The sequence below is a fragment of the Pseudorca crassidens genome, chromosome 8 (assembly GCF_039906515.1).
Source record: "Pseudorca crassidens isolate mPseCra1 chromosome 8, mPseCra1.hap1, whole genome shotgun sequence".
Classification (NCBI taxonomy): Eukaryota; Metazoa; Chordata; class Mammalia; order Artiodactyla; family Delphinidae; genus Pseudorca; species Pseudorca crassidens.
The window spans coordinates 105,716,019-105,739,072 of record NC_090303.1 but is presented as its reverse complement, the minus strand read 5'-3'; the positions used below and the strand labels follow the sequence as shown (position 1 = coordinate 105,739,072).

Below are 23,054 nucleotides of genomic sequence, written 5' to 3'. Positions count from 1 at the left end.
AATCAGATTTAATATATGCTCATTACTTGGTTATAGTTAAAGAGCTAAGATTTCTTAAAATGATACATGCTGTTACAACTATGAGAAAATATACTTAATGTCTGAAATTAAACCCACATTTTACTTTTAAAACAATGGTACATGCCAGCAAAGCAGTCCCCAAAGTGACTTCACACATAAGCTTGGCTGTCACCAATGTAAAAGCCCTGGGGTCTGAGGGCCTGGCCTGTCTGACCACCAGGTCCCTATCATTGGCTTCAATGGCTGCCACATGTAGGGAGTTAAGAAATATTTACAAAATGAACGAATGAACATCTCCTTTAAGTACAGCAAAGGAGTCTAAAAGGAGTAACCATAACAGCTGAAAAGCACTTCTGAATACCTGCAACACAGCACAGAGGACGAAGTACTTTAAAAATCAAAATAGGTACCAATTATCAAGAAGCATAACTGGATTCTCCGTGAATACTTTAAATCTGAAGCATACGCTATGAGATGGCTATGAACGCACCAGAGGCAACGCTGAATGTTGAGGATGAACATCCTTACCCTTTGACGACCTATAGATTAAAATCCTTGGACAGAGGACACCATATAAATGGAAGGTCACTTCTCTTACCTGTGCTCGGGAGCTGTAAAGTTTCCTACTTAAAACAGCTCATTTCAAAAATTATAAAATAAGCACAGCAGGCAAATCCGAAGTCCTGGACACACATACGGAAACCCTTATACATGACTTCAACTGTAGCTTAAAATGATGTGAACGTCTTTCAAAGAGCACTCACGCTCCCTAAGATATATCGGAAAGGACGCTGGTGGGGAGCAGAGGCCACAGAAAAAAACTGGGGTCACCCAAATGTGCCACGAGTTCAGAGGCACGGGGAGCAGCAGGGGGTGAGCGACAAAGGGCCCCGAGTGCCCAGGAAAGGCGCAGTGAGCAATCGCAAAGGCCTGGGACCCAGAGGTGGCCACAAAAAGCCCCTTCAGCACAGAAGGAAAAGTGTGACAGAGCACTTAATCGCTGTCTATTAATTATGTACCCTATCATATGCAGCACCTGAGCTAGCAACCAAATTCCACATCAGAACCGGAGCTTCTTCCTATATTCCCCAACTCAGAGACCGTCTCTGTGCAAAAGACATTCAAACGAGGCACAGGACAGGAATTTATTCTCAACAAATATTGGCTAACTCTTGCGTCATGCTAGGCACTGGCTATTTTAAAAGTAATAAAAGCGTTTGTTCCCAAAGAGCACACAGTCTGGTGGGAGCAGAAGAAGCCAATGAATTGAGCACCCACCATGAGCCAGACACAATTCTAGACACTAGCAATAAAGCAGAGTCAGCAGGAGCGGCCCAGCCCCTGGGAGTGCACACCTCAATACAAGTGGGCACCGGGGACGAGGCAGCGCAGAGAAGGACAGGCACTCCGCCTCCGCGACCCAGAGAACTCTCGGAAGAAAAGGTGAATTGGAAAGAAATCTTGGAAGGCTGTGTTCAGAAGGATGACAAGATGGAAAGCATCCCAGCAGAGGCACGAGAGGGGGCGCTGGGCAGGAAGCAGGGCTGGAGGGAGAGGCTGGGCTGACCTCGAGGCCAGCATCGAGAGGGAACGGGAGACCCCCATCTCTGGTTAGGTGAGCCATACACCAAGACAGCATGGGATGGAAGGGAGAGAACGACGAAGTTAAAGTTCACTGACCTTGAGACATCTCTGGGATCGACAAGTCAGTCAACAGGTAATAAAGAACAGGGAAGAAGTATGGATTGAAAATTCAGAGTGCAACTCACCCATGACTTAAGCTTAAACTCCTTCGGTGGCTTCCCACCCTCTACCTGCACAGGGGGCTGCTACGCCTTTAAAGCAAACAAAAACTGCAATATCTACTCTACTCATTTCCTAAAAGACCACTGGACACTAGACGGAACCATCTCTTCTCAATGCTCAATTATTTACATGAACCAAAGTTATGTAAAACCTACCACGCTGGTCTCATTTTCCTACTTCATGGTAGCCTATCTGAGACCGTAATTGGAGAACGACCAGTGTGTTCTAAGGGGTCAAGTTCAAACACAGCCTTGGCGCAGGAATATTCCGGTCAAACACCTCCTCCTCTTTCTCTTGCGCCAGCAGCACGGCATGCCCCCCAACTACCCTCAAGTCTCAAACGCCCCACCCCTCCCCAGCCGGGCCTTCCCTCCTGGCACTGACACACACCTGGCAAGCCCCAGTTCGCCTTAGGTGAGACTCAGCTTAAATGTCTTCTCTTCCATGAAGAGAAGATGACCTCAACTCCTATGCCTCCCCACAATGAACAGGTGAGTTCACGTTCACAGACGGGAACCCAGCACACGGGGCTCAACATGCAGAAAACGACTGTATCTGCACTAGTCAGAATCCTGGAGGCCACACGGGCACCATCCTCAAAGATGTGGCCACCAAATGCCATGGAAGGTCACTCTTCAGCAGGTTACGCCCCACAGGACCAGTCGGGCTGTGGTTACTCTGAAGAAGAGCAGAAAATATGAAAACAAAACAAACCCAATCCCTTAAAACAGCAGTAATGAATGATCAAAGTATGTCAGGCCCAGCAGTCAGGTGGGAAAAATAAAGGCATAGGCCTGATCCTAACTCGCAATTCTGAGTGCCTACACATGGCTCGAACCAGTAAATAACTATTAATTTCTCAAAGTGAAATTTCACCAGGCTGCTAAAAGAGCAAAACAACAAACCCACCACAGTGCACAATGGGAGTCAGCATCCAGGAACTCACCCTAGCCGTGTGGACCAGGGCTAGAGAAGCAGTCCATCCCTGGCGCCCACGCCTGCCTCATCAGAACAAGCACTCCAGGGCTTCCCTGGTGGCGCAGCGGTTAAGAATCCGCCTGCCAATGCAGGGGACACGGGTTCGAGCCCTGGTCTAGGAAGATCCCACGTGCCGCGGATCAAGTAAGCCCGTGCACCACAACTACTGAGCCTGCGCTCTAGAGCCCAGGTGCCACAACTACTGAAGCCCGCGCTCCTAGAGTCCGTGCTCCGCAACAAGAGAAGCCACTGCAATGAGAAGCCCGCACACCGCAATGAAGAGGAGACCCCTCTCGCCGTAACTAGAGAAAGCCCGCAAGCAGCAGCAAAGACCCAACGCAGCCAAAAGAAAATAAAAATAAATAATAAAAAAGAACAAGCACTCCAGGGAAGCCACAGACTCGATGTCCTAGCTCGATTTTTCTATTGGGTGTTGAAATAAATACTACTATGGGACTTAGCTGGTGGCGCAGTGGTTAAAAATCCGCCTGCCAATGCAGGGGACACGGGTTCAAGCCCTGGTCCGGGAAGATCCCACATGGTGCGGAGCAACTAAGCCCGTGAACCACAGCTACTGAGCCTGCGCCCTAGAGCCCATGGGCCACAACTACTGAGCCTGCATGCCACAACTACTGAAGCCCTCGCACCTAGAGCTCCACAATGAGAAGCCCACACACGGCGCAACAAAGAGTAGCCCCCCCTCATGGCAACTAGAGAAAGCCCGTGCGCAGCAAGGAAGACCCAACGCAGCCATAAATAAACAAACAAACAAATAAATAAAACTTTTTTAAAGTTTTAACAACTTTAAAAAAGTTGTTAAAAAAAGTTAAAAAAAAATTACCATGTTTTTAAATGTTCTCTCACGTACCACCGGAATCATCCCACTCCATACTCTGGGACAAACACTGACCTACACTAATAAGGCTAAAGCAGGAGCAGACAGGTCACTGTCAGAGGGTCTCTGGGGAGACATAAACAAACAAGGAGATTCAGCCGCTGATAAAGTAGGCATTTCAAATTTGCAGAGAAAAATGTATTATTCAATAAACAGTGTCACAACAACTGAGTAGCCTAAATAAATGACACTGTATCCCTAAGTCTTCACATCAGAATAGATTCCTGATGGACCTGAGATTTATACACAGATACAGCACAATAAAAATGCGTGAAAATAATGTGGGGATTGTTTTTAAAATCTCGGTGTGGAGGAAGACTTTTTTAAGAAAGAAATATCACACTACACATTAAGTCTATTAACTTATTTAAGAATGATAAACTTCCTGCATGCCTCAACTAGAGAGCCCATGAGTCACAACTACTGAAGCCCACACGCCTTAGAGCCCACGCTCCGCAACAAGAGAAGCCACTGCAATGAGGACCCCACGCACCGCAACGAAGAGTAGCTCCTGCTCGCCGCAACCAGAGGAAGCCTGCACACAGCAACGAAGACCCAACACAGTCAAAAATAAGTTAATAAATAAATAAATTTATTTTTAAAATAAAAGATCAACAAATAGAAAAATTAGCAAAAGCTATAAACAGTACATAGGGAAATAAACAAAAATATATTTTAAACATAAGAACTTCATCTTTACTCATTTTTAGGAAAAAATGCAATAAAAACACAATGACAGGCTTTTTAACCCATCTAACTGGCAAACTTTAAACCTCAGATAACACTGAGATGAAGATGGACAGCAGCCACTTTCTTACACTGATATGATCTCCCTAGAGGGCAATTTGGAAATATCTATAAGAATAGCCTTTGACCTAGCACTGCTAGAAATTTAACCTACAAATATTATTGGCACATATACAAGTATATGCACCACAGTGCTGTTTAAATTAGCAAAAAAGCTGAGAACAACCTAAATGGCCATTAAAATACATGACAGCTAAATAACTTAACAGAACCCTCATTACATGGAGTATTGTACATAGCTTTTTTTTTTAAATTTATTTAATTTATTTATTTTTGGCTGCACTGGGTCTTTGTTGCTGCACGCGGGCTTTCTCTAGTTGCAGCGAGTGGGAGCTACTCTTGGTTGCAGTGCATGGGCTTCTTACTGCGGTGGCTTCTCTTGTTGTGGAGCACGGGCTCTAGGCACAAGGGCTTCAGTAGTTGTGGCACATGGGCTCAGTAGTTGTGGCACATGGGTTTCAGTAGTTGTGGCACGTGGGCTCTAGAGCGCAGGCTCAGTAGTTGTGGTGCACGGGCTTAGTTGCTCTGCACTATGTGGGATCTTCCTGGACCAGGGCTCGAACCCATATCCCCTGCGTTGGCAGGCAGGTTCTTAACCACTACTCCACCAGGGAAGCCCATACACAGCTTTTTGAAAAATGCAGTAGATCTATTTGTACTGATCTGGAACTATGCCCAGACGTAGTGCTGGAGGGAGAAGCACAGCAGTCTATTCAACGCGCTCTAGCGTGTGTTCAAACAAGAGAAGAGTGCACATCTCAGTGATTCCACGCGCGGAAAACAGCTCTGAGAGGACAGGGAAGCACCTGGGAACACAGACTCATTACAAGGATCAGGGACTGGGGGAGTGAGCAGTGGGGTGAAAGGCAGGGAGATGTTCATTTTATTTGAATCTTTATTTTCTACTGCTTGAATTATTATCCAAGTACGTGTAATACTTTCTCACTTTTTTAGAATAAGATACCAACGAAGCTACTCCAGAATGTAAGTTTTTAAAAACAGCTCAACAAAGCCAAGAATAAGTCATTCATTAAGTGGCTGGGAGGAAGAGAACAACAGGGTACCAGTAAAACGCACAATTAGATTTTCATTCTTAACAAATTTTTGGTTTCAATTTATTATAATTGAAAATAGCTTTTACCTTTTAGAGTCTACAGGCCTAGACAAGTTAGGGTTTCCCAGCCCAGTTATATACCGGTTTCATAAAGTACACTGAATCAACTGTTTTTGGAATGACTAAACCTATTGTTCCTATAGCAAACCTGTTGCTTTCAATGCTAATCTCTCACCTCCACAGCTGTGACACTAACCCTATTCATCAATATGTAAACAACAGTAAATTACAGCAAACTTCTCTATTTGATCTTTGAGCCTTCGGCACATTATCTTATCTACTCTGAAAATTAAATATGGCCAAACTTCACAAATACCATTAACAAAGATGTTTTTTAAAGGGAGGAAAATGCTTTCTTCATGCAAATGAATTTAGTGGGAACAAAATGAAGTTTTTTAAAAAGTAAGCCATATGTAGTTTAAATTAATTTCATTAACCATCAGAATCAAAAAAAAATTTATGGTCAAAAATTTGAGTATAGGTCAAAGTAAATGTACATAACATGACAATTTCCATAAAATCAAATGCTCAAATTGACTGCTAACCACTTATAAAAATAAGTTTAGCATGTTTATTAATACCTTGATTTTTTAAAAACTGTGAGATTTCCTTTGTTTCCAAAATATTTGGATTATTTTCCACTAGCAATTTACTCCATTTACCAATGTAAATAGAACAATCAGTTTCACATCTGTTTCAAGTTAGTATATTTTCCCACTCTCATGCACTAACACAATACTAATAGTTTTACACAATTTGAAGAATATTCAAGTAAAATACTTTGAGTTAATTAAAATGTTAAAAGTTACCAAACGTTTTATTTGTAAATAATGCACAACCTATGATCTGTGGATTTTTCCTTCTTTTATAGACCTATAAGAAAGAACCTTTGTTCTTTGAGAAGATAAACAAAATTGATAAACCATTAGCCAGACTCATCAAGAAAAAAAAGGAAGAAGACTCAAATCAATAGAAATGAAAAAGGAGAAGTAACAACTGACACTGCAGAAATACAAAAGATCATGAGAGATTACTACAAGCAACTATATGCCAATAAAATGGACAACCTGAAAGAAACGGACAAATTCTTAGAAATGCACAACCTTCCGAGAATGAACCAGGAAGAAATAGAAAATATGAAGAGACCAATTGCAAGCACTGAAATTGAAACTGTGATTAAAAATCTTCCAGTAAACAAAAGCCCAGGACCAGATGGCTTCACAGGCGAATTCTATCAAACATTTAGAGAAGAGCTAACACCTATCCTTCTCAAACTCTTCCAAAATATAGCAGAGGGAGGAACACTCCCAAACTCATTCTATGAGGCCACCATCACCCTGATACCAAAACCCCACAAGGATGTCACAAAGAAAGAAAACTACAGGCCAATATCACTGATGAACATAGATGCAAAAATCCTCAACAAAATACTAGCTAACAGAATCCAACAGCACATTAAAAGGATCATACACCATGATCAAGTGGGGTTTATTCCAGGAATGCAAGGATTCTTCAATATACACAAATCAATCAACATGATATACCATATTAACAAATTGAAGGAGAAAAACCATATGATCATCTCAATAGATGCAGAGAAAGCTTTTGACAAAATTCAACACCCATTTATGATAAAAACCCTCCAGAAAGTAGGCATAGAGGGAACTTTCCTCAACATAATAAAGGCCATATATGACAAACCCACAGCCAACATCGTCCTCAATGGTGAAAAACTGAAAGCATTTCCACTAAGATCAGGAACAAGACAAGGTTGCCCACTCTCACCACTCTTATTCAACATAGTTTTGGAAGTTTTAGCCACAGCAATCAGATAAGAAAAGGAAATAAAAAGAATCCAAATTGGAAAAGAAGTAAAGCTGTCGCTGTTTGCAGATGACGTGATACGATACATAGAGAATCCTAAAGATGCTACCAGAAAACTACTAGAGCTAATCAATGAATTTGGTAAAGTAGCAGGATACAAAATTAATGCACAGAAATCTCTGGCATTCCTATACACTAATGATGAAAAATCTGAAAGTGAAATTAAGGAAACACTCCCATTTACCACTGCAACAAAAAGAATAAAATATCTAGGAATAAACCTACCTAAGGAGACAAAAGACCTGTATGCAGAAAATTATAAGACATTGATGAAAGAAATTAAAGGTGATACAAATAGATGGAGAGATATACCATGTTCTTGAATTGGAAGAATCAACATTGTGAAAATGACTCTACTACCCAAAGCAATCTACAGATTCAATGCAATCCCTATCAAACTACCACTGGCATTTTTTACAGAACTAGAACAAAAAATTTCACAATTTGTATGGAAACACAAAAGATCCCGAATAGCCAAAGCAATCTTGAGAACAAAAAATGGAGCTGGAGGAATCAGGCTCCCTGACTTCAGACTATACTACAAAGCTACAGTAATCAAGACAGTATGGTACTGGCACAAAAACAGAAAGATAGATCAATGGAACAGGATAGAAAGCCCAGAGATAAACCCACACACATATGGTCACCTTATCTTTGATAAAGGAGGCAGGAATGTACAGTGGAGAAAGGACAGCCTCTTCAATAAGTGGTGCTGGGAAAACTGGACAGGTACATGTAAAAGTATGAGATTAGATCACTCCCTAACACCATACACAAAAATAAGCTCAAAATGGATTAAAGACCTAAATGTAAGGCCAGAAACTATCAAACTCTTAGAGGAAAACATAGGCAGAACACTCTATGACATAAATCACAGCAAGATTCTTTTCGACCCACTCCCTAGAGAAATGGAAATAAAAATAAACAAATGGGACCTAATGAAACTTAAAAGCTTTTGCACAGCAAAGGAAACCATAAACAAGACCAAAAGACAACCCTCAGAATGGGAGAAAATATTTGCAAATGAAGCAACTGACAAAGGATTAATCTCCAAAATTTATAAGCAGCTCATGCAGCTCAATAACAAAAAAACAAACAACCCAATCCAAAAATGGGCAGAACACCTAAATAGACATTTCTCCAAAGAAGATATACAGACTGCCAACAAACACATGAAAGGATGCTCAACATCATTAATCATTAGAGAAATGCAAATCAAAACTACAATGATATCATCTCACACCAGTCAGAATGGCCATCATCAAAAAATCTAGAAACAATAAATGCTGGAGGGGGTGTGGAGAAAAGGGAACACTCTTGCACTGTTGGTGGGAATATGAATTGGTACAGCCACTATGGAGAACCGTATGGAGGTTCCTTAAAAAACTACAAATAGAACTACCATATGACCCAGCAATCCCACTACTGGGCATATACCCTGAGAAAACCATAATTCAAAAAGAGTCATGTACCAAAATGTTCATTGCAGCTCTATTTACAATAGCCAGGAGATGGAAACAACCTAAGTGTCCATCATCGGATGAATGGATAAAGAAGATGTGGCACATATATACAATGGACTATTACTCTGCCATAAAGAAAACGAAATTGAGCTATTTGTAATGAGGTGGATGGACCTAGAGTCTGTCATACAGAGTGAAGTAAGTCAGAAAGAGAAAGACAAACACCGTATGCTAACACATATATATGGAATTTAAGGAAAAAAAAATGTCATGAAGAACCTAGGGGTAAGACAGGAATAGAGACACAGACCTACTAGAGAATGGACTTGAGGATATGGGGAGGGGGAAGGGTAAGCTGTGACAAAGCGAGAGAGTGGAATGGACATACATACACTACCAAACGTAAAATAGATAGCTAGTGGGAAGCAGCCGCATAGCACAGGGAAATCAGCTCGGTGCTTTGTGACCACGGAGAGGGGCGGGATAGGGAGGGTGGGAGGGAGGGAGACGCAAGAAGGAAGAGATATGGGAACATATGTATATGTAAAACTGATTCACTTTGTTATAAAGCAGAAACTAACACACCATTGTAAAGCAATTATACTCCAATAAAGATGTTAAAAAAAAAAGAAACTTTAAGAAAATATAACAGCAACCAACTTCACATACATGCAAATATTTAAAAGTGCATCAAAATACAGTAATAAGTTACTAAAAATCATATTTATAAAACAATGTACAATATGATTCCCAATTCAAACACTATATAGAAAAAAGACTAGAACAAAATTTATACACATATTAACATGTGTAAAGAGCATAAAATGTGAAAAGAGCTCATTTAAAAACCAAAGGACTTCCCTGTTGGCGCAGTGGTTAAGAATCCGCCTGCCAATGCAGGGGACACGGGCTCGAGCCCTGGTCTGGGAAGATCCCACATGCTGCGGAGCAACTAAGCCCGTGTGCCACAACTACTGAGCCTGTGCTCTAGAGCCCGTGAGCCACAACTACTGAGCCCGCGTGCTGCAACTACTGAAGCCCACGTGCCTAGAGCCCGTGCTCTGCAACAAGAGAAGCCACCGCAAGGAGAAGCCCGCGCACCACCGTGAAGAGTAGCTCCTGCTCAACACAACTAGAGAAAGCCCATGCGCAGCAATGAAGACCCAATACAGCCAATAAATAAATTTATTTATTAAAATAATAATAAAGTACCAAAATAAAATGCAATAGTTTATATCTCATTACAATAAATTCCAAAAAACCTTCTTTTCTTTTTTTTTTAAAGACCTTCTTTTCCTACACCAAAACTGTGTATTAATTATGGCACTGTTTTACTAGCAAAACCCTGGAAACAACCTGCACATATACATCTATCAATAGGAAAGTGGTTCTATGATACAAACCATTCAGTGGAATATTATGCATCCATGAAGAGAAACTACATCTAAAGGTGCTGGTGTGGAATCGTCACTAAGACACAGTGCTGAGGAGAACAGTAGCTCTCACTATTATTTAAAAAGCTAGGGGCACATGTTTATTTATATTTAATCTAGTTTTGAAAAGATTGAGGAACTGGTAAGAATGAGGACGTCTGGAGTCTCAGTGAGAGGAAAACTTCATTATATGCCCTTTAAAAGAGTCTGTTTTTATAACTTTTTCAATTAAAAAAAAGATAACTTGTTTTAAAGGCCACTGACTGGAGATTAGAAATGGAAACGTTATTAGACCAAGGAAGATTAGTGATAATCTAACTTTCTCATTATCAAGAATTATGACTTTCCCATTACAAGATGTGGAAACGAGAAGCCCAGAAGAGATGAATAAGTTGCAGACAATTGGTTAGGAAGATAAGCATTTTTTCAAGCCCACATTTTACTTTTCACATTTCACCTTTCACAGTAAAGATGTGCTATGAACTGTGCTGCCTGCCAACACACTGGAGTTTACTAATGTTCCTAAAAAAGTTAAAGAGAGCACTAAAGCTGCATATCATAAGAAAAATTAATTCAAAAAGACAGAGGATTGTTAAAGCCATCCTTTCAGTGCCTGCAGGACATGGTCCTCAACTTGTCAAGCAGTTAAGGGAGAGCTTAAGCAAAGCGAGAAGCAACACAAGACGTGCAGGCTACACAACATCCAACATCCAGACCAGGGTTCACACACTCCACTAAATGATCTGGAATCTCTGAGCCCTGATTTCTTCCTCTACGGGATGCCACACCTCCGCCTCACAGAGAAGGAGTCAAGAAGAGGTGAGAGCATACAACAAGCAGGAGGACAAACCCTGAGGGGTGCAGTGTAGGTAACTAACAAAGAAGGAGAGAAAACAGAAACACCCTGGAGACAAAGTGCCCTCGGAGGCTCCCTGCAACTGCACAGATGCTAAGGCAGCACTTAACTGCTAAGACCAGGGAATGGAAATTGATATAATTTTTTCTAGAGAACAAAACATATCAGAAGCCTATGTGCACACTGACCAAGCAATTCAGCTTCTTTCTGCAATGTTTCCTAAAAAATAATTATAATCATTGGCTATAAAGATGTTGTTCACAACAAAATAGAAACAACCTAAATGTCCAAAAGTAAAGGATGAACATGTATACTTCATCATACACAGCTCATACAAAGAACATGCATGGTAATTTTAAAAAGAAAACGAAATTTTAATTTTAGAAAATAGACTGAACGATTGGATCCTCAGCTTTGGAATAACCTAAAGTTTATATAAATGTCTTATGGTCAGTACACAGGATACAGTCACAGCTATAGCAAATAAAACCTCAAAACCAGAACAAAAGGTCTGAGGTCCTCCGACAAGCCCTGCTTTTCTAATGAGCTCTGCTCTGCTCAGGGCCTCAGTCAGTACTACTGTCTGCGCACACTGCCACGCCTGCTGGCTGGCCACGCACTGGTCCCAGCAGCACCTCTCCCTTGCGTGCCCCTCTTCCTGTTTCTGTAAACGCTGGCGTCCCTCGGAGTTTTGTCCTGAGCCCACATGTCTTCTCAGCAGAACATTTTCCAGAGCATCTCACAACTTCAACTGTTACCTACTGATGGACCCACGGACTCCCAGTCTCTACCTGAAGCTCCGGACTAGCGCCCCACCTGCCTACTGAGCAAACCCAAGCATTTTACATTGAACACATCCCTAGGAACTCAGCATCGTGTTGGATTATGGGGTCACTGTCCACTCCTGTCACCCCAGACTGACACCTGACGTGATGCTTGCCCCCAGAGCTCATCAATTCTGGCTCCTCGACAGCCCTGAACCCCTCCACTCAGTTCCTGCTGCCTGCTTCAGGCCCTCACTACTCCTCTGCACAACTACAGCTGCCTGTCTCTCGCCTGGTGTCCAGCCCCTGCACTGCCCCACAATCGTCCCTCTAAAACCTGAGTTTGCTCAGGGTCACTTCACTGCTTCAAAAGCCGTCAGTGGCTCCCAAGGTGCCCCTTTATGACCTGGCCCCTGACTGCCCATCTCCCCAGCCTTCTCTTGGCCCACCCCCACTCCAGCCAGCTGCAGTCTGTAGGTGACTGCCACCTCTCCAGGGTGGACACCTCTGTCCGTGCGGATCCTCCTAACTGGTGGCAACAGCGTTCCACCTGTAAGCAGTGCTAAGAAGCGCAGTCCAGCACACAAGAGCCGAGGGCGCTGACATTATGCTGCCCGCCCGGGGCCCTGGAAAAGGAGGGAAACAGGCTTCCTCCCTCCGTTCCGGCACAAGGCGCCCCGAGCAGCTCTCAGATGGCCAGAAATTTACTTCGATGCTCTCCTACTTCACTCCCTCTCTCCAATGGCCTGATGCATCTACCTCCTGCCCTATGGCTGTCAAAGCGACAAGCCAAACACTTTCATTCCCATTTATTTACTCCCCTGTATATTCTCCCCTTTTCTCCAAGGGTGGTTGGATTAAAAAGGTAAATGAAAAAAAAAAAAAAAAAAAAAGGTAAATGATCTAAGTGAATTCAAATGGCTGCAAATAAATGGCAGCCTCTCAGGATTCTGAGGCTTTTTTGAGGAAGATGCTTAACTCAAATAAACTGCCTAACAGATAACATTTCAGGTAAGACCGTGCAGGAACGCAAGAGCTTAACAGCTCACAGGAAAGGCCAGCTCGCAGTCAGGCAGCCTCACCTGGGAGAAGGGAATTTTAAGTCAGTTCTCTATTTCACCAGTTTTCTAAGCTGTTCCTAGTTTACCAACTTCTTTCCTTGCTACATTTCCAAACTGGTGGAGTTTGATTCCTCTCACCTTGAGTGTGGACTGGACTGACAAATAAAATAGGACAAAAGTGACAACGTATGACTTTCAGGACTCCCTCGTAACAGGCTTTGCCTCGTTCTCCCTGCTCTCCGTCACTGGCTCCGGGGAAGCCAGCTGCCAGGTCAGGAGGACACTCAAGCAGCCCTAAGGTGATGTCCGAGTGGCAGGAGCTGACAACTCCCGCCAGGACCCATCACTGGCCTCCAGGCACAGGCATGAGCCGGTCCCACAGTGGCTCCCCCAGCACCGGGCAAGGCTTCCGATGCCTGAGCCTCCAGAGACCCCAGGCCAGAACCACCCTGCACGCTGCTGTCGGATGCCTGCCCCACAGAGCGGAGTGAGAGGACAAAACTGTGCTGCTTAAGCCACTAGATGCACAGAGAACTAGACCTCTGTTCATCGGAAATTAGGACACTGGTAAAGCAGAGATCATGACCGTTCAGATTAACATAATTTAAATGCAGACTGCTGTTTTGCAATCTACTTATTTCCACTAACAATGACACAGTTTAATACATAGAATGAGTAGACATCAATAAATGATAAATAGTAACAAATATAGATCATGACCACTTTAAACAGTTGTATAGTGCCCCACCGCACTGCTATACCATTTAACAAATTTCCTATTGTTAGACATTTAGATTGTTTTGAATTTTTCAATACTACAAGTAATGCCACAAACATCATCTTTTCTATCTCATGCATCTATCCCATGCACCTGTCAAATTAGTTTCTTAGAATAAATTTCTAAAAGTAGACTTACTGGATTTAGAGGGGTCATACCTGTTGACGACTCCTGATGCGTGCTGTTAAACCATCCCCCAGGTAGGTTGTGCTGATTTACGCTGCCACCCACACCCCCCAGCAGGCGTCTCCAACTTTAACTTGGTCACCACTGAAGGTGATGGGCTCCGGAGACACCCGGCCAGAAGGAAGCTCCTGCCCCTGCCTTCACGCTCACAAGCGCCATAGGCAACAGAAGGCGTGACGAGGCCGCGGCCGGAGAACAAGGACACAGCGGAATGAAATAAGGGTCATGGTCAAAGAATAAAATGCTTAACTTCCAAACTCCTAGATGCCCGCATTCTTTAAAGTTATAAGAAAAAAGGGGAAGAGACAGAGGAAAACTCTTTACTGCTTTTGCAATAACCTCTTTTGAGGGCTCTTCTACAGTCCTATGAGGTGACCTGTTTATTACCTTAGCTAAGAGACCTAGTTGACAACTAACTGTAACTCCAGAAAATCAGCACACGCTGGAGTGTGCAAAGCCAGACAGGACTAGGGAAGGCAAGCCAGGTAGGTGCCTGAGCACAAAATTTAAGGAGGCACTCACCTCAGGGCCATGAACCCGAGTGCCACCTTAAGCAACCTGCACCTATGCATCTCCAGTCAGAGCCTCCTTAAATTTTGTGCCCTACGTGCCTTGCTTGCCTCACCCTAGACCCTGATTAGAAGTCCAAAGAGAATTAGACAAAGTCTCAGCCCTTCCATTCTGCTTGGTTTCCCTAGGAACCAGATCAAGAATTCCTGACCTTATATGCTACAGAGAACTACAGTGTTCTGGTCCCGTATGTGAAGAGTATGGAAAATCATATTCAAGAGAACAGATGTGGGGCTGCTAGATAAAACAGGAAGGTAATGATACCAGTTCTGACAGTAAATCTTAAAATCTGATTTTGGAAAATGTTTCTACTTTACTTCATGTCAGACACGTAAAAAACAGTTTATGTTCCACTGCAACATACACAGAGTCGTATGACAACATGTATACCAACTGCCAGCTCTTCAAAACGGAACAGCATGGACTTTTCTTCAGGTTAAGATATTTTAGGTAAGACCTCCAATTACACAATAGAGGGCAGTTACATAAAACTAACGAGTCAGAGTGCTTACAATCCTAAGAGTATTCTAGACTTACCGAAAGGGGAAATTAAAATTACAGTAGCTGGTTTCGGTACGCTCTACAGTGAAACTCATTCTGCGAGGCCAGCAGTACCCTAATACAAAACCCAGAAAAAGACACCACGAGAAATAAAAGCTACTCTCTCCGGAACACAGATGCAAAAATCCCTAAACAAAATACTACCAAATTGAATGCAACAACGTATAAAAATAATTATACATCATAACCACGTGGGATTTATGCTAGGTATGCAGGGCTGGTTCAGCATTCAAAAAACACTTGATGTAATCCATCACATCAACAGACTAAGGAAAAGTATATGATCACACAGTAAAAAGCATTTGACAAAATCCAACACCCAGGTAATTCCCTGGCAGTCTAGTGGTTAGGGCTCCGTGCTTCCACCGCAGGGAGCACAGGTTCGATCCCTGGTTGGGGAACTAAGATCCCACATGCCACACCGTGTGGCCAAAAAAGAAAATAAAAATTTAAAAATTAAAAGTAAATTAAAGAAACCCAACATCCATTCACGACAAAAATTCTCAACACACTAGAAATAGATAGGAACTTCCTCAACTTGATAAAGAACCACCACAAAATACCTACAGCTAACATCATACTTAAGGGTGAAAAACTAGAAACTTTCCCACTAAGATCAGGAACAAAGCAAGGATATCTTCTCTTACCACCCCTTTTTGACATCATTAGCTCTAGCTAATGCAATAAAGCAAGAAAAGGAAACAAAAGCTATACAGATTGGGAAGAAAGAAATAAAACTGTCTTTGGTCACAGATGACATGATCGTCTCTGTAGAAAATCCCAAAGAATTAACGAAAAACTCCTGGAACTAATAAGTGATTATAGCAACACTGCAGGATACAAGATTAACATACAAAAGTCAATTGCTGTTCCATATTCCATCAATGAACAACTGGAATTTGAAATTTAAAAAATAATAATAATAATAAATAAATAACATTTCCACTATGGAAACAATATGAAGATTCCTCAAAAAATTAAAAATAGAACTACCTTATGGTCTAGCAATCCCACTTCTTGGTAGCTATACAACAGAAATGAAAACAGGTATTGAAAAGATATCTGCACCACTATATTCACTGCAGCATTATTCAAAATAATAAAGATACGAAGACCTAAGTGGTCATCAAACAGACGAACAGATAAAGATGTGGTGCATTCACACAACAGAATATTATTCAGCCAAGAGAAAGAAGGAAATTCTACCACGTGTAGAAATATGGATGGACCTCAAGAGCCTTCAGCGAAGTGACATAAGCCACAGAAAGACAAATGCTGTAGGTGTCACTTATACATGGAATATTAAAAAAAATGAAAACAAGTCAAAGTCAAAAAAGAGAGTAAAAAAGTAGCTGCCAGGGGCTGGGCGGACAGGGGTGAGGGAAGTAGGGAGGTATCGGTAAAAGGTAAATACAAAACAAAACTGCCTTCCTGTAAACCAACAATGAACACTTGGAACTGGAAATTAAATACACAGTATTGTTTATATTAGCACCCCCCGAAAAAGAAATACTTCGGTCTATATAAGGCAAATTACAATAGTCTGATGAATAAAATCAAAGAACTGCACAAATGGAGAGACATTCCATGTTGAATAGGAAGACTCAATACTGTCAAGATCAATTCTTCCTAACTTGTTTGATCTACAGATTCAACACATTCCCAATCAAAATCCCAATAAGTTTGTACAACACAGAGAACATACCCAATATTTTAATAACAACTATGAGTATGACCTTTAAAAACTGTGAATTACTATTGTACACCTGTAACTTATGTAATATTGTACCATCAACTATATTTCAATAAAAACAAATGCAACAAATACACCTAAAATACAGTGGCTTAAAAATATATATATATACACACATATATATAAAAGTTATTTTGTGAATATCAACAAACTGCCTCTAAGGTTGATATGGAAAGGCAAAAGATCCAAAAAAGCCAACACAATGCTGAAGAAAAATGTGAACAAAGTCGCAAGACTGACACTAGCTGACTTTGAGACTTACCATAAAGCTCCGGAAATCAAGACAGTATGGCACTGGCAAAACCAAAGCAAAACAAAACAATCCAGAACAGACAAATAGATGAACGGACCAGAATAGCAAGAAACAGACATACAAAAATACAGCCAACTGATCTTTTGACAAAGGAGCAAAGGCAACTCAATGAAGAAAGGACAGCTTTTCAACAAATATGTTGGAACAACTGGATATCCACAGGCCAAAAGAGAAAGAAAAAATAAATCTAGACACAGACCTTAACACCTTTCACAAAAATTAACCCAAAATGGATCACAGACCTAAATGTAAAATACAAAACTGTAATACTACTAGAAGTTAACACAGGAGAAAAACCAGGTGACACTGTGTTTGGCAATGACTCTTTAGATACGACATAAGAAGCACAATTCATGAAAGAAAAAAACTGGTAAAACTGGACTTCATTAGAATTAAAAACTTCTGCTCTGCAAAAGACTAAGAGAATGAAAAGACAAGCTCAAAACTGGGAGAAGATATATGCAAAAGGCCTCTCTGAAAAGAGTTTATATCTGCAAAATATATACAAATACATTGAAAATGTGTATAAGGAACTGCTAAGACTCAACAGTAAGAAAACAAATAACCCAGTTAAAAAATGGGATAAAGACCTGAACAGACATCTTAACAAAGATACGCAGATGGTAAATAAGCACATGTGAAAAGATGCTCCACATCACATGTCAACAGGGAAATGCAACTTAAAACAATGAGATACCACTACATACCTATTGGAATGGCCAAAATTTAAACAATGACAACACCAAATGCTGGCGAGGATGTGGAGCAACAGGAACTCTCATTGCTGGTGGGAACGCAAAACAGTGCAGCCACTTTGGAAGACAGTTTGGCAGTTAATTACAAAACTAAACATAACCTTACCATATGATCGCGCTCCTTGGTATTTACAAAAAGGAGCTGAAAACTATGTCCACACACAAAACCTGCACGTGGATGTTTATGGCAGCTCTATTCATAATTGCTAAAACTTGGAAGCAACCAAGATGTCCTTCAGCAGGTGAAGGGACAAATAAACTGTGGTACATCCAGACAATGGAACAGTATTCAGCAATTTAGAGTGGCGGGGGGGGGGGGGGGGGGGGGGGCGGGGGGGGGAAGAGCCATCAGGCCAGGAAAGACCTGGAACAACCTTAAAAGCATATTCCTAAGTTAAAGAAGCCAGTCTCAAAAGATCAAAACTCACAGAATGTACAACACCTGGATTGAACCCTGACATAAACTGACTTAATAATAAGGTATCAATATTGGTCTATCAATTGTAACAAACGTACCACATTATGGCAAGATGGATATAATAGAGAAAACAATGTGCTAGGAAGATGGAGTGAGAACTCTCTGTACTTTCCCATCAGTTTTTTCTGTTAAGACTAAAACTGCTCTACAAAAATAGTCTGTTAATAAAAAATAGGATAAAAAAACAAGCTAGCAAGCTATGAAAAGGCATGGAGGAACCTTAAATGTATGCTGCTAAGTGAAAGAAGCAAATCTGAAGAGGCCACACACCATACGATTCCAACTACATGACATTCTAGAAAGGCAAAACTATGGAGACAGTAAAAAGATCAGTGGTGGCCAGAGATTGGGGGCAGGAGGGCGGCGGTGTGTGAGGGATAAGGGAGAAGATGAATAGGTAAAGCACAGTGGATTTTTAGGGCAACAAACTATTCTCTATGATGCTGTAATGGCAGATACATGTCATTATACATTTGTCAAAACCCACTTAAAGCACAACACAAAGAATGAATCTTAATGTATTGCTATTGGTTCACCAATGTAACAAATGAACCACATTAAGGCAAGATGCTAATAACAGTGGATTTCTATACTTGTAATCAAATTACCATTAAGATATTCTTCTATGCACTACCAAGAATAGAAAAAAATACTGCCAATAAACTATCATGCCACCATGTATCCTGACTTCAGAAATATTAAAAAGTGGAAACCTATGTGACTTAGTATATACCTACCCAATCCAGTATATACCTACTCAATGTATACCCTTCCACCCACCTGGAATACCCTTGCTTCCCAGCTCACTAATTCCACGCATCCTTCAAGACTAAGCCCCAACCAACTCTATTCTTTCCTGAATCAGCCCAAGGAAAACCCAGAATGTGGTAATTGCTCTCTCTATTGTTATTTAATGCTTAACTGTGTAAGTCTTATCTCCCCAACAAGATTACAATGAGGGCATGAACTTTTCCTTACAATGTTTCAGATCCTTCAAAGAATCTTTACAAATAAACATTTTAAATATTCATTTAATTTTGGGGGGGGGGGAAGATGAATTTATCCAAAAAGTAGCAACTATTCAGTTTCCACTAAACTTAAGAAGGGAAAATTTCAAACAATAATTTAAGACATGGGGGAAAGATCATTTTAAGTTTTTGTTTTTTAAATGAGGCAAAGGACTTATGTTGCAGCCAAAGAGAATTAAGGAAAATAAGCATATGTGGGTGCGCAACATCATTAGTTGTTAGGAAACAAAATTAAAACTACAATGAAACTACATACCCCCCGGAACTGCCAAATTAAAATGACTGACAACGCTAAGTGTTGGCAAGGAAGTGGAGCCACTGAAACGCTGAGAACGAGGCAGAGTGCACTGGAGCTAAACCCACGTGCAATGTGTGAGCAGCACGTGAGAGCACGTGTCCACCCAGAGGCACATACAACAAACACGGATCAACTGGGCTATGTACGTTCAGACGATGCAACCAGAATAAGACGATGGATCCCACCTCTCAGACCAAATGCTGAGCCACAGAGGCCAGTCCAAAAAGGGTGGCCTCTATGCACAAGAAGTTCAACAGGCAGAACTGATCTGTGGTAATAAAGGTCGGAATAGTAGTTACCTTTGGGTAGGAGGGCTTAGAATGGAAGGGTGCAGATGGGGGCCTCTGGAATGCTGGGCATGTTATTTGATGGGAGTGGTGGGCTGTAAAAATCCTTCCAGCCGAACCTACAGTTAATTCCCTGCCCAGATTCCGGTACCAGGCCAATGCACCCACCCCCCAGCCACTGCAGAGTGACTGCGGTGGGCTCCTTACTGCCACCCTCTCTGGAGAATTACACTCCCACCCACCCCAGGGGCAGCCTGCAGACAACGACTAAATGACACGGGGATACAAAATGCCAGCCCCCCCACCTCAAGACGGGACAACTCTGTGATGCCAGCCACGCTCCAGAGTTGTCGGTGGGATCCGGCTAAAGATAAACTCCAACAAGAAAACCCCTTGTCCCCTGCCCTCTCCTCTTCCCTCCTCAATTTCACCTGCACAAGGATTTCCTCCTCAGGCTTCTAAGGGACATGGCCTAAGACACAGACACTTAATGTCTGTGACCCTGACTGTATGTTAAGTCTAAACCTCAATGAAAAGGGGGGTAAAAAGGGGGAAAAATTGTTTCGCACAGCTGAAAAGCAAGACGTGCAATCTCCCCTTGAGATTCTGATCAACAGATAACTATTTTCCTTAAAGAAGAGGTGTGTTACTTGGTGAGAAAACAGGATCAACACCCTAGCAGGACCTGCCAGGGCACTCCTGTCTGTAACAGAAGTCACAAAGTCCTACGTAAGTGAGGTGACATGGATTCTAAGGTGGTGACCGGCCCCCAGCTTGCTATGTGGCTGTGCTATCACTCAACAGCTCTTTATCCCACCTGTAAACTAAATCTGGCCCAGAGGTTCTTCCAATGGCGTAAGTCCTTTGATCTCATTTGGAATTTTCATGAATACCCAAGCCACTGAATGTGACCCCCGCCAGCCCTGCACGACACCTACACAGCACCTAGTCTAGCACCTAGTTCTGCAGCCTCCAACCAATCACCATCATGCAAAACCTAAAGCTTGTAAGTTATCAGCACACTTCCTGCCCAAATCCCTGCTGGGTTCCCCTCCTCGACCCTCAGAAACCATTATGCCCATACCCCCATAGTACAATTTAAAGCGGATATTCGTACGTGGACTCGAGCATCTGCTCAGTCATGTGCCAACCCCGTCGTTAAGTGTAACATACAGAATACACTAACACAGAAGAATAGACGAACCACTGAAAGAACACTTTAGAAAATTATTTAGTAAACAATCTGCTAATTATACTCACTTGAACTTTTCCAACACTCTAAGCAAGGGCGACCCCACTTTATTTTTAGTCTGATAAAACTAAAACAGGCAGGGAAGGGATCCAGTGGAGAAGTGGTAAAAAGCAAGCAAATAAATGAAGCAACACTGACGCTGAACTACTTGTCAGCAATTCCACCGCATCAGTATATGCCTGTCATCAGAGAGGATGGCACAGTAACTAGTTTGTACGCCCTTATTCTACACTGTTATCCTAAGAATAATCATGCGACCAGCTGTAACAGAAAAAAAGTGCTAGAGTCTCTCCAGAAGCGTTTCCAAGGCTGGTAAAGGACGACTTTCATGGCCTTGGATTCAAACACGTGGCCTATGATGACGAGTTCCGCCTCAACTTCAGAGACTGTTGTCATGAACAAATACATTCTACTTACTTTCTACAACAGACAAGACCCCCACGTAGTACTCTAAAAGCAATCACCATCAGTCAAGTGTGATAAAGTATCTAAAGTTCATTTCTGAAAGAAACACTGTGTCCTTTGCCCAGAGTTTTTCACTACCTAAGTATAAAAGGCCGTCCACCCTCAGCATCCTTGCAGCTTCCGGGCGATTCCGGTCCACAAAGCCCTTTTTCCCCATCAGCTTTCCTTCCAGACCCGCTTTGAGCCGTAGGAGCAGGTGACCCCGCAGCCCGCCCCCTCGCGCGTCCCTCCGCCGGGATGAACCCCTCCCGGCCCCAAGCCGGCCCCCAGCCCGCCGTCCCGCCCGGAGTCCGCGGCTGGCCCCGCCCAGTCCCGCGGCACTGCCGCACGCAGGCCGCTCTTACCTTCCGGCTCGCGCCTCCCAGGGACACCTTGGGCCTGGTTTTGAAATCCCCTTCAAAACTAAACATCTTTACAGCCTATCCCATCTGGGAGGGCCCGACACTGAGAGCGCGGGCGGGCCCCGGGGGAGGGTCCCCGGCGGGGACAGCGACCGGGGGAGGTCCCGGCGGGAGGGGAGCGGCGAGGACGAGGCCGCGCCAGGAAGTGACCCCGAGCCCGCGCCCGCCGGCGCTCTGCCGCCCGGACTGCCCTGTGGGGGGAGGGGCGGCGACACTGGGGGCAGCCCTCGGCCACCTCCCCCCTCATCCACGCCTCCCCGCCGCTCCGGCCGAGCCCGAGCGCCGGCAGGGCCGCTGACCCCACACTTGCACCCGGAGCAGCTGCCGGGAGGAAAAATGGCCGCCGCCGCCGCCGCTGCCGTGCGCCGCCCCGCCGGCGTGCGCGCGCCCGACACCGACGCCGCGGCGCTGCTCCCGGCGCCCCGCCCGCGTGCGCGCGCCCGCATCGACGGCGCGTCGGAGCGTGGGAAGAAGCGGCGGTGCCAGGCTCTGCGGCGGGAGGGGTGAGGGGCGGGGCCGGGGCGCGTAGGTGGGGCGCAGGTGCCCGGGGAGGGGGGGCCGCAGGTGCCGCGGGGGCGCTGGTGCCCGGGGAGGGGGCGCGCGGAGGGGCAGGCGCGCGTGCGCGTCCCGAGTGGTGTGGATGAATCCCGTCTCCACAGTGCGCCGAGGGCGGCTGCAGGGGTCGGTGGGCGCCTGCGCGCCGGTGCGACTAGGATGTTGTTTGTGCACTTTTCTGGGAAGCGGGCTCCACGCTTTCGATGATACCAAACTTGAGTGATCTGGGGGGAAAAATATCAGCTTTATTACTTAATGCCCGTAGAGAGTGCATCATTTAACGTTGTGACCC

General features: G+C 43.5%; 1 protein-coding gene across 2 annotated transcripts in view; it reads right to left on the bottom strand.

Annotated features, from left to right (window-relative positions):
- Window positions 1–22,564, bottom strand: part of UBE3C (ubiquitin protein ligase E3C) — a 118,558-nt gene extending 95,994 nt beyond the window's left edge. For both annotated transcript variants that reach the window (XM_067747589.1, XM_067747590.1), the window contains exon 1: window positions 22,151–22,564. In XM_067747589.1, coding sequence (XP_067603690.1) covers window positions 22,151–22,216 — 66 coding nt within the window. In that variant the 5' untranslated portion in view covers window positions 22,217–22,564. The remainder of the gene's footprint in view (window positions 1–22,150) is intronic.
- Window positions 22,565–23,054: the final 490 nt, after the last annotated feature.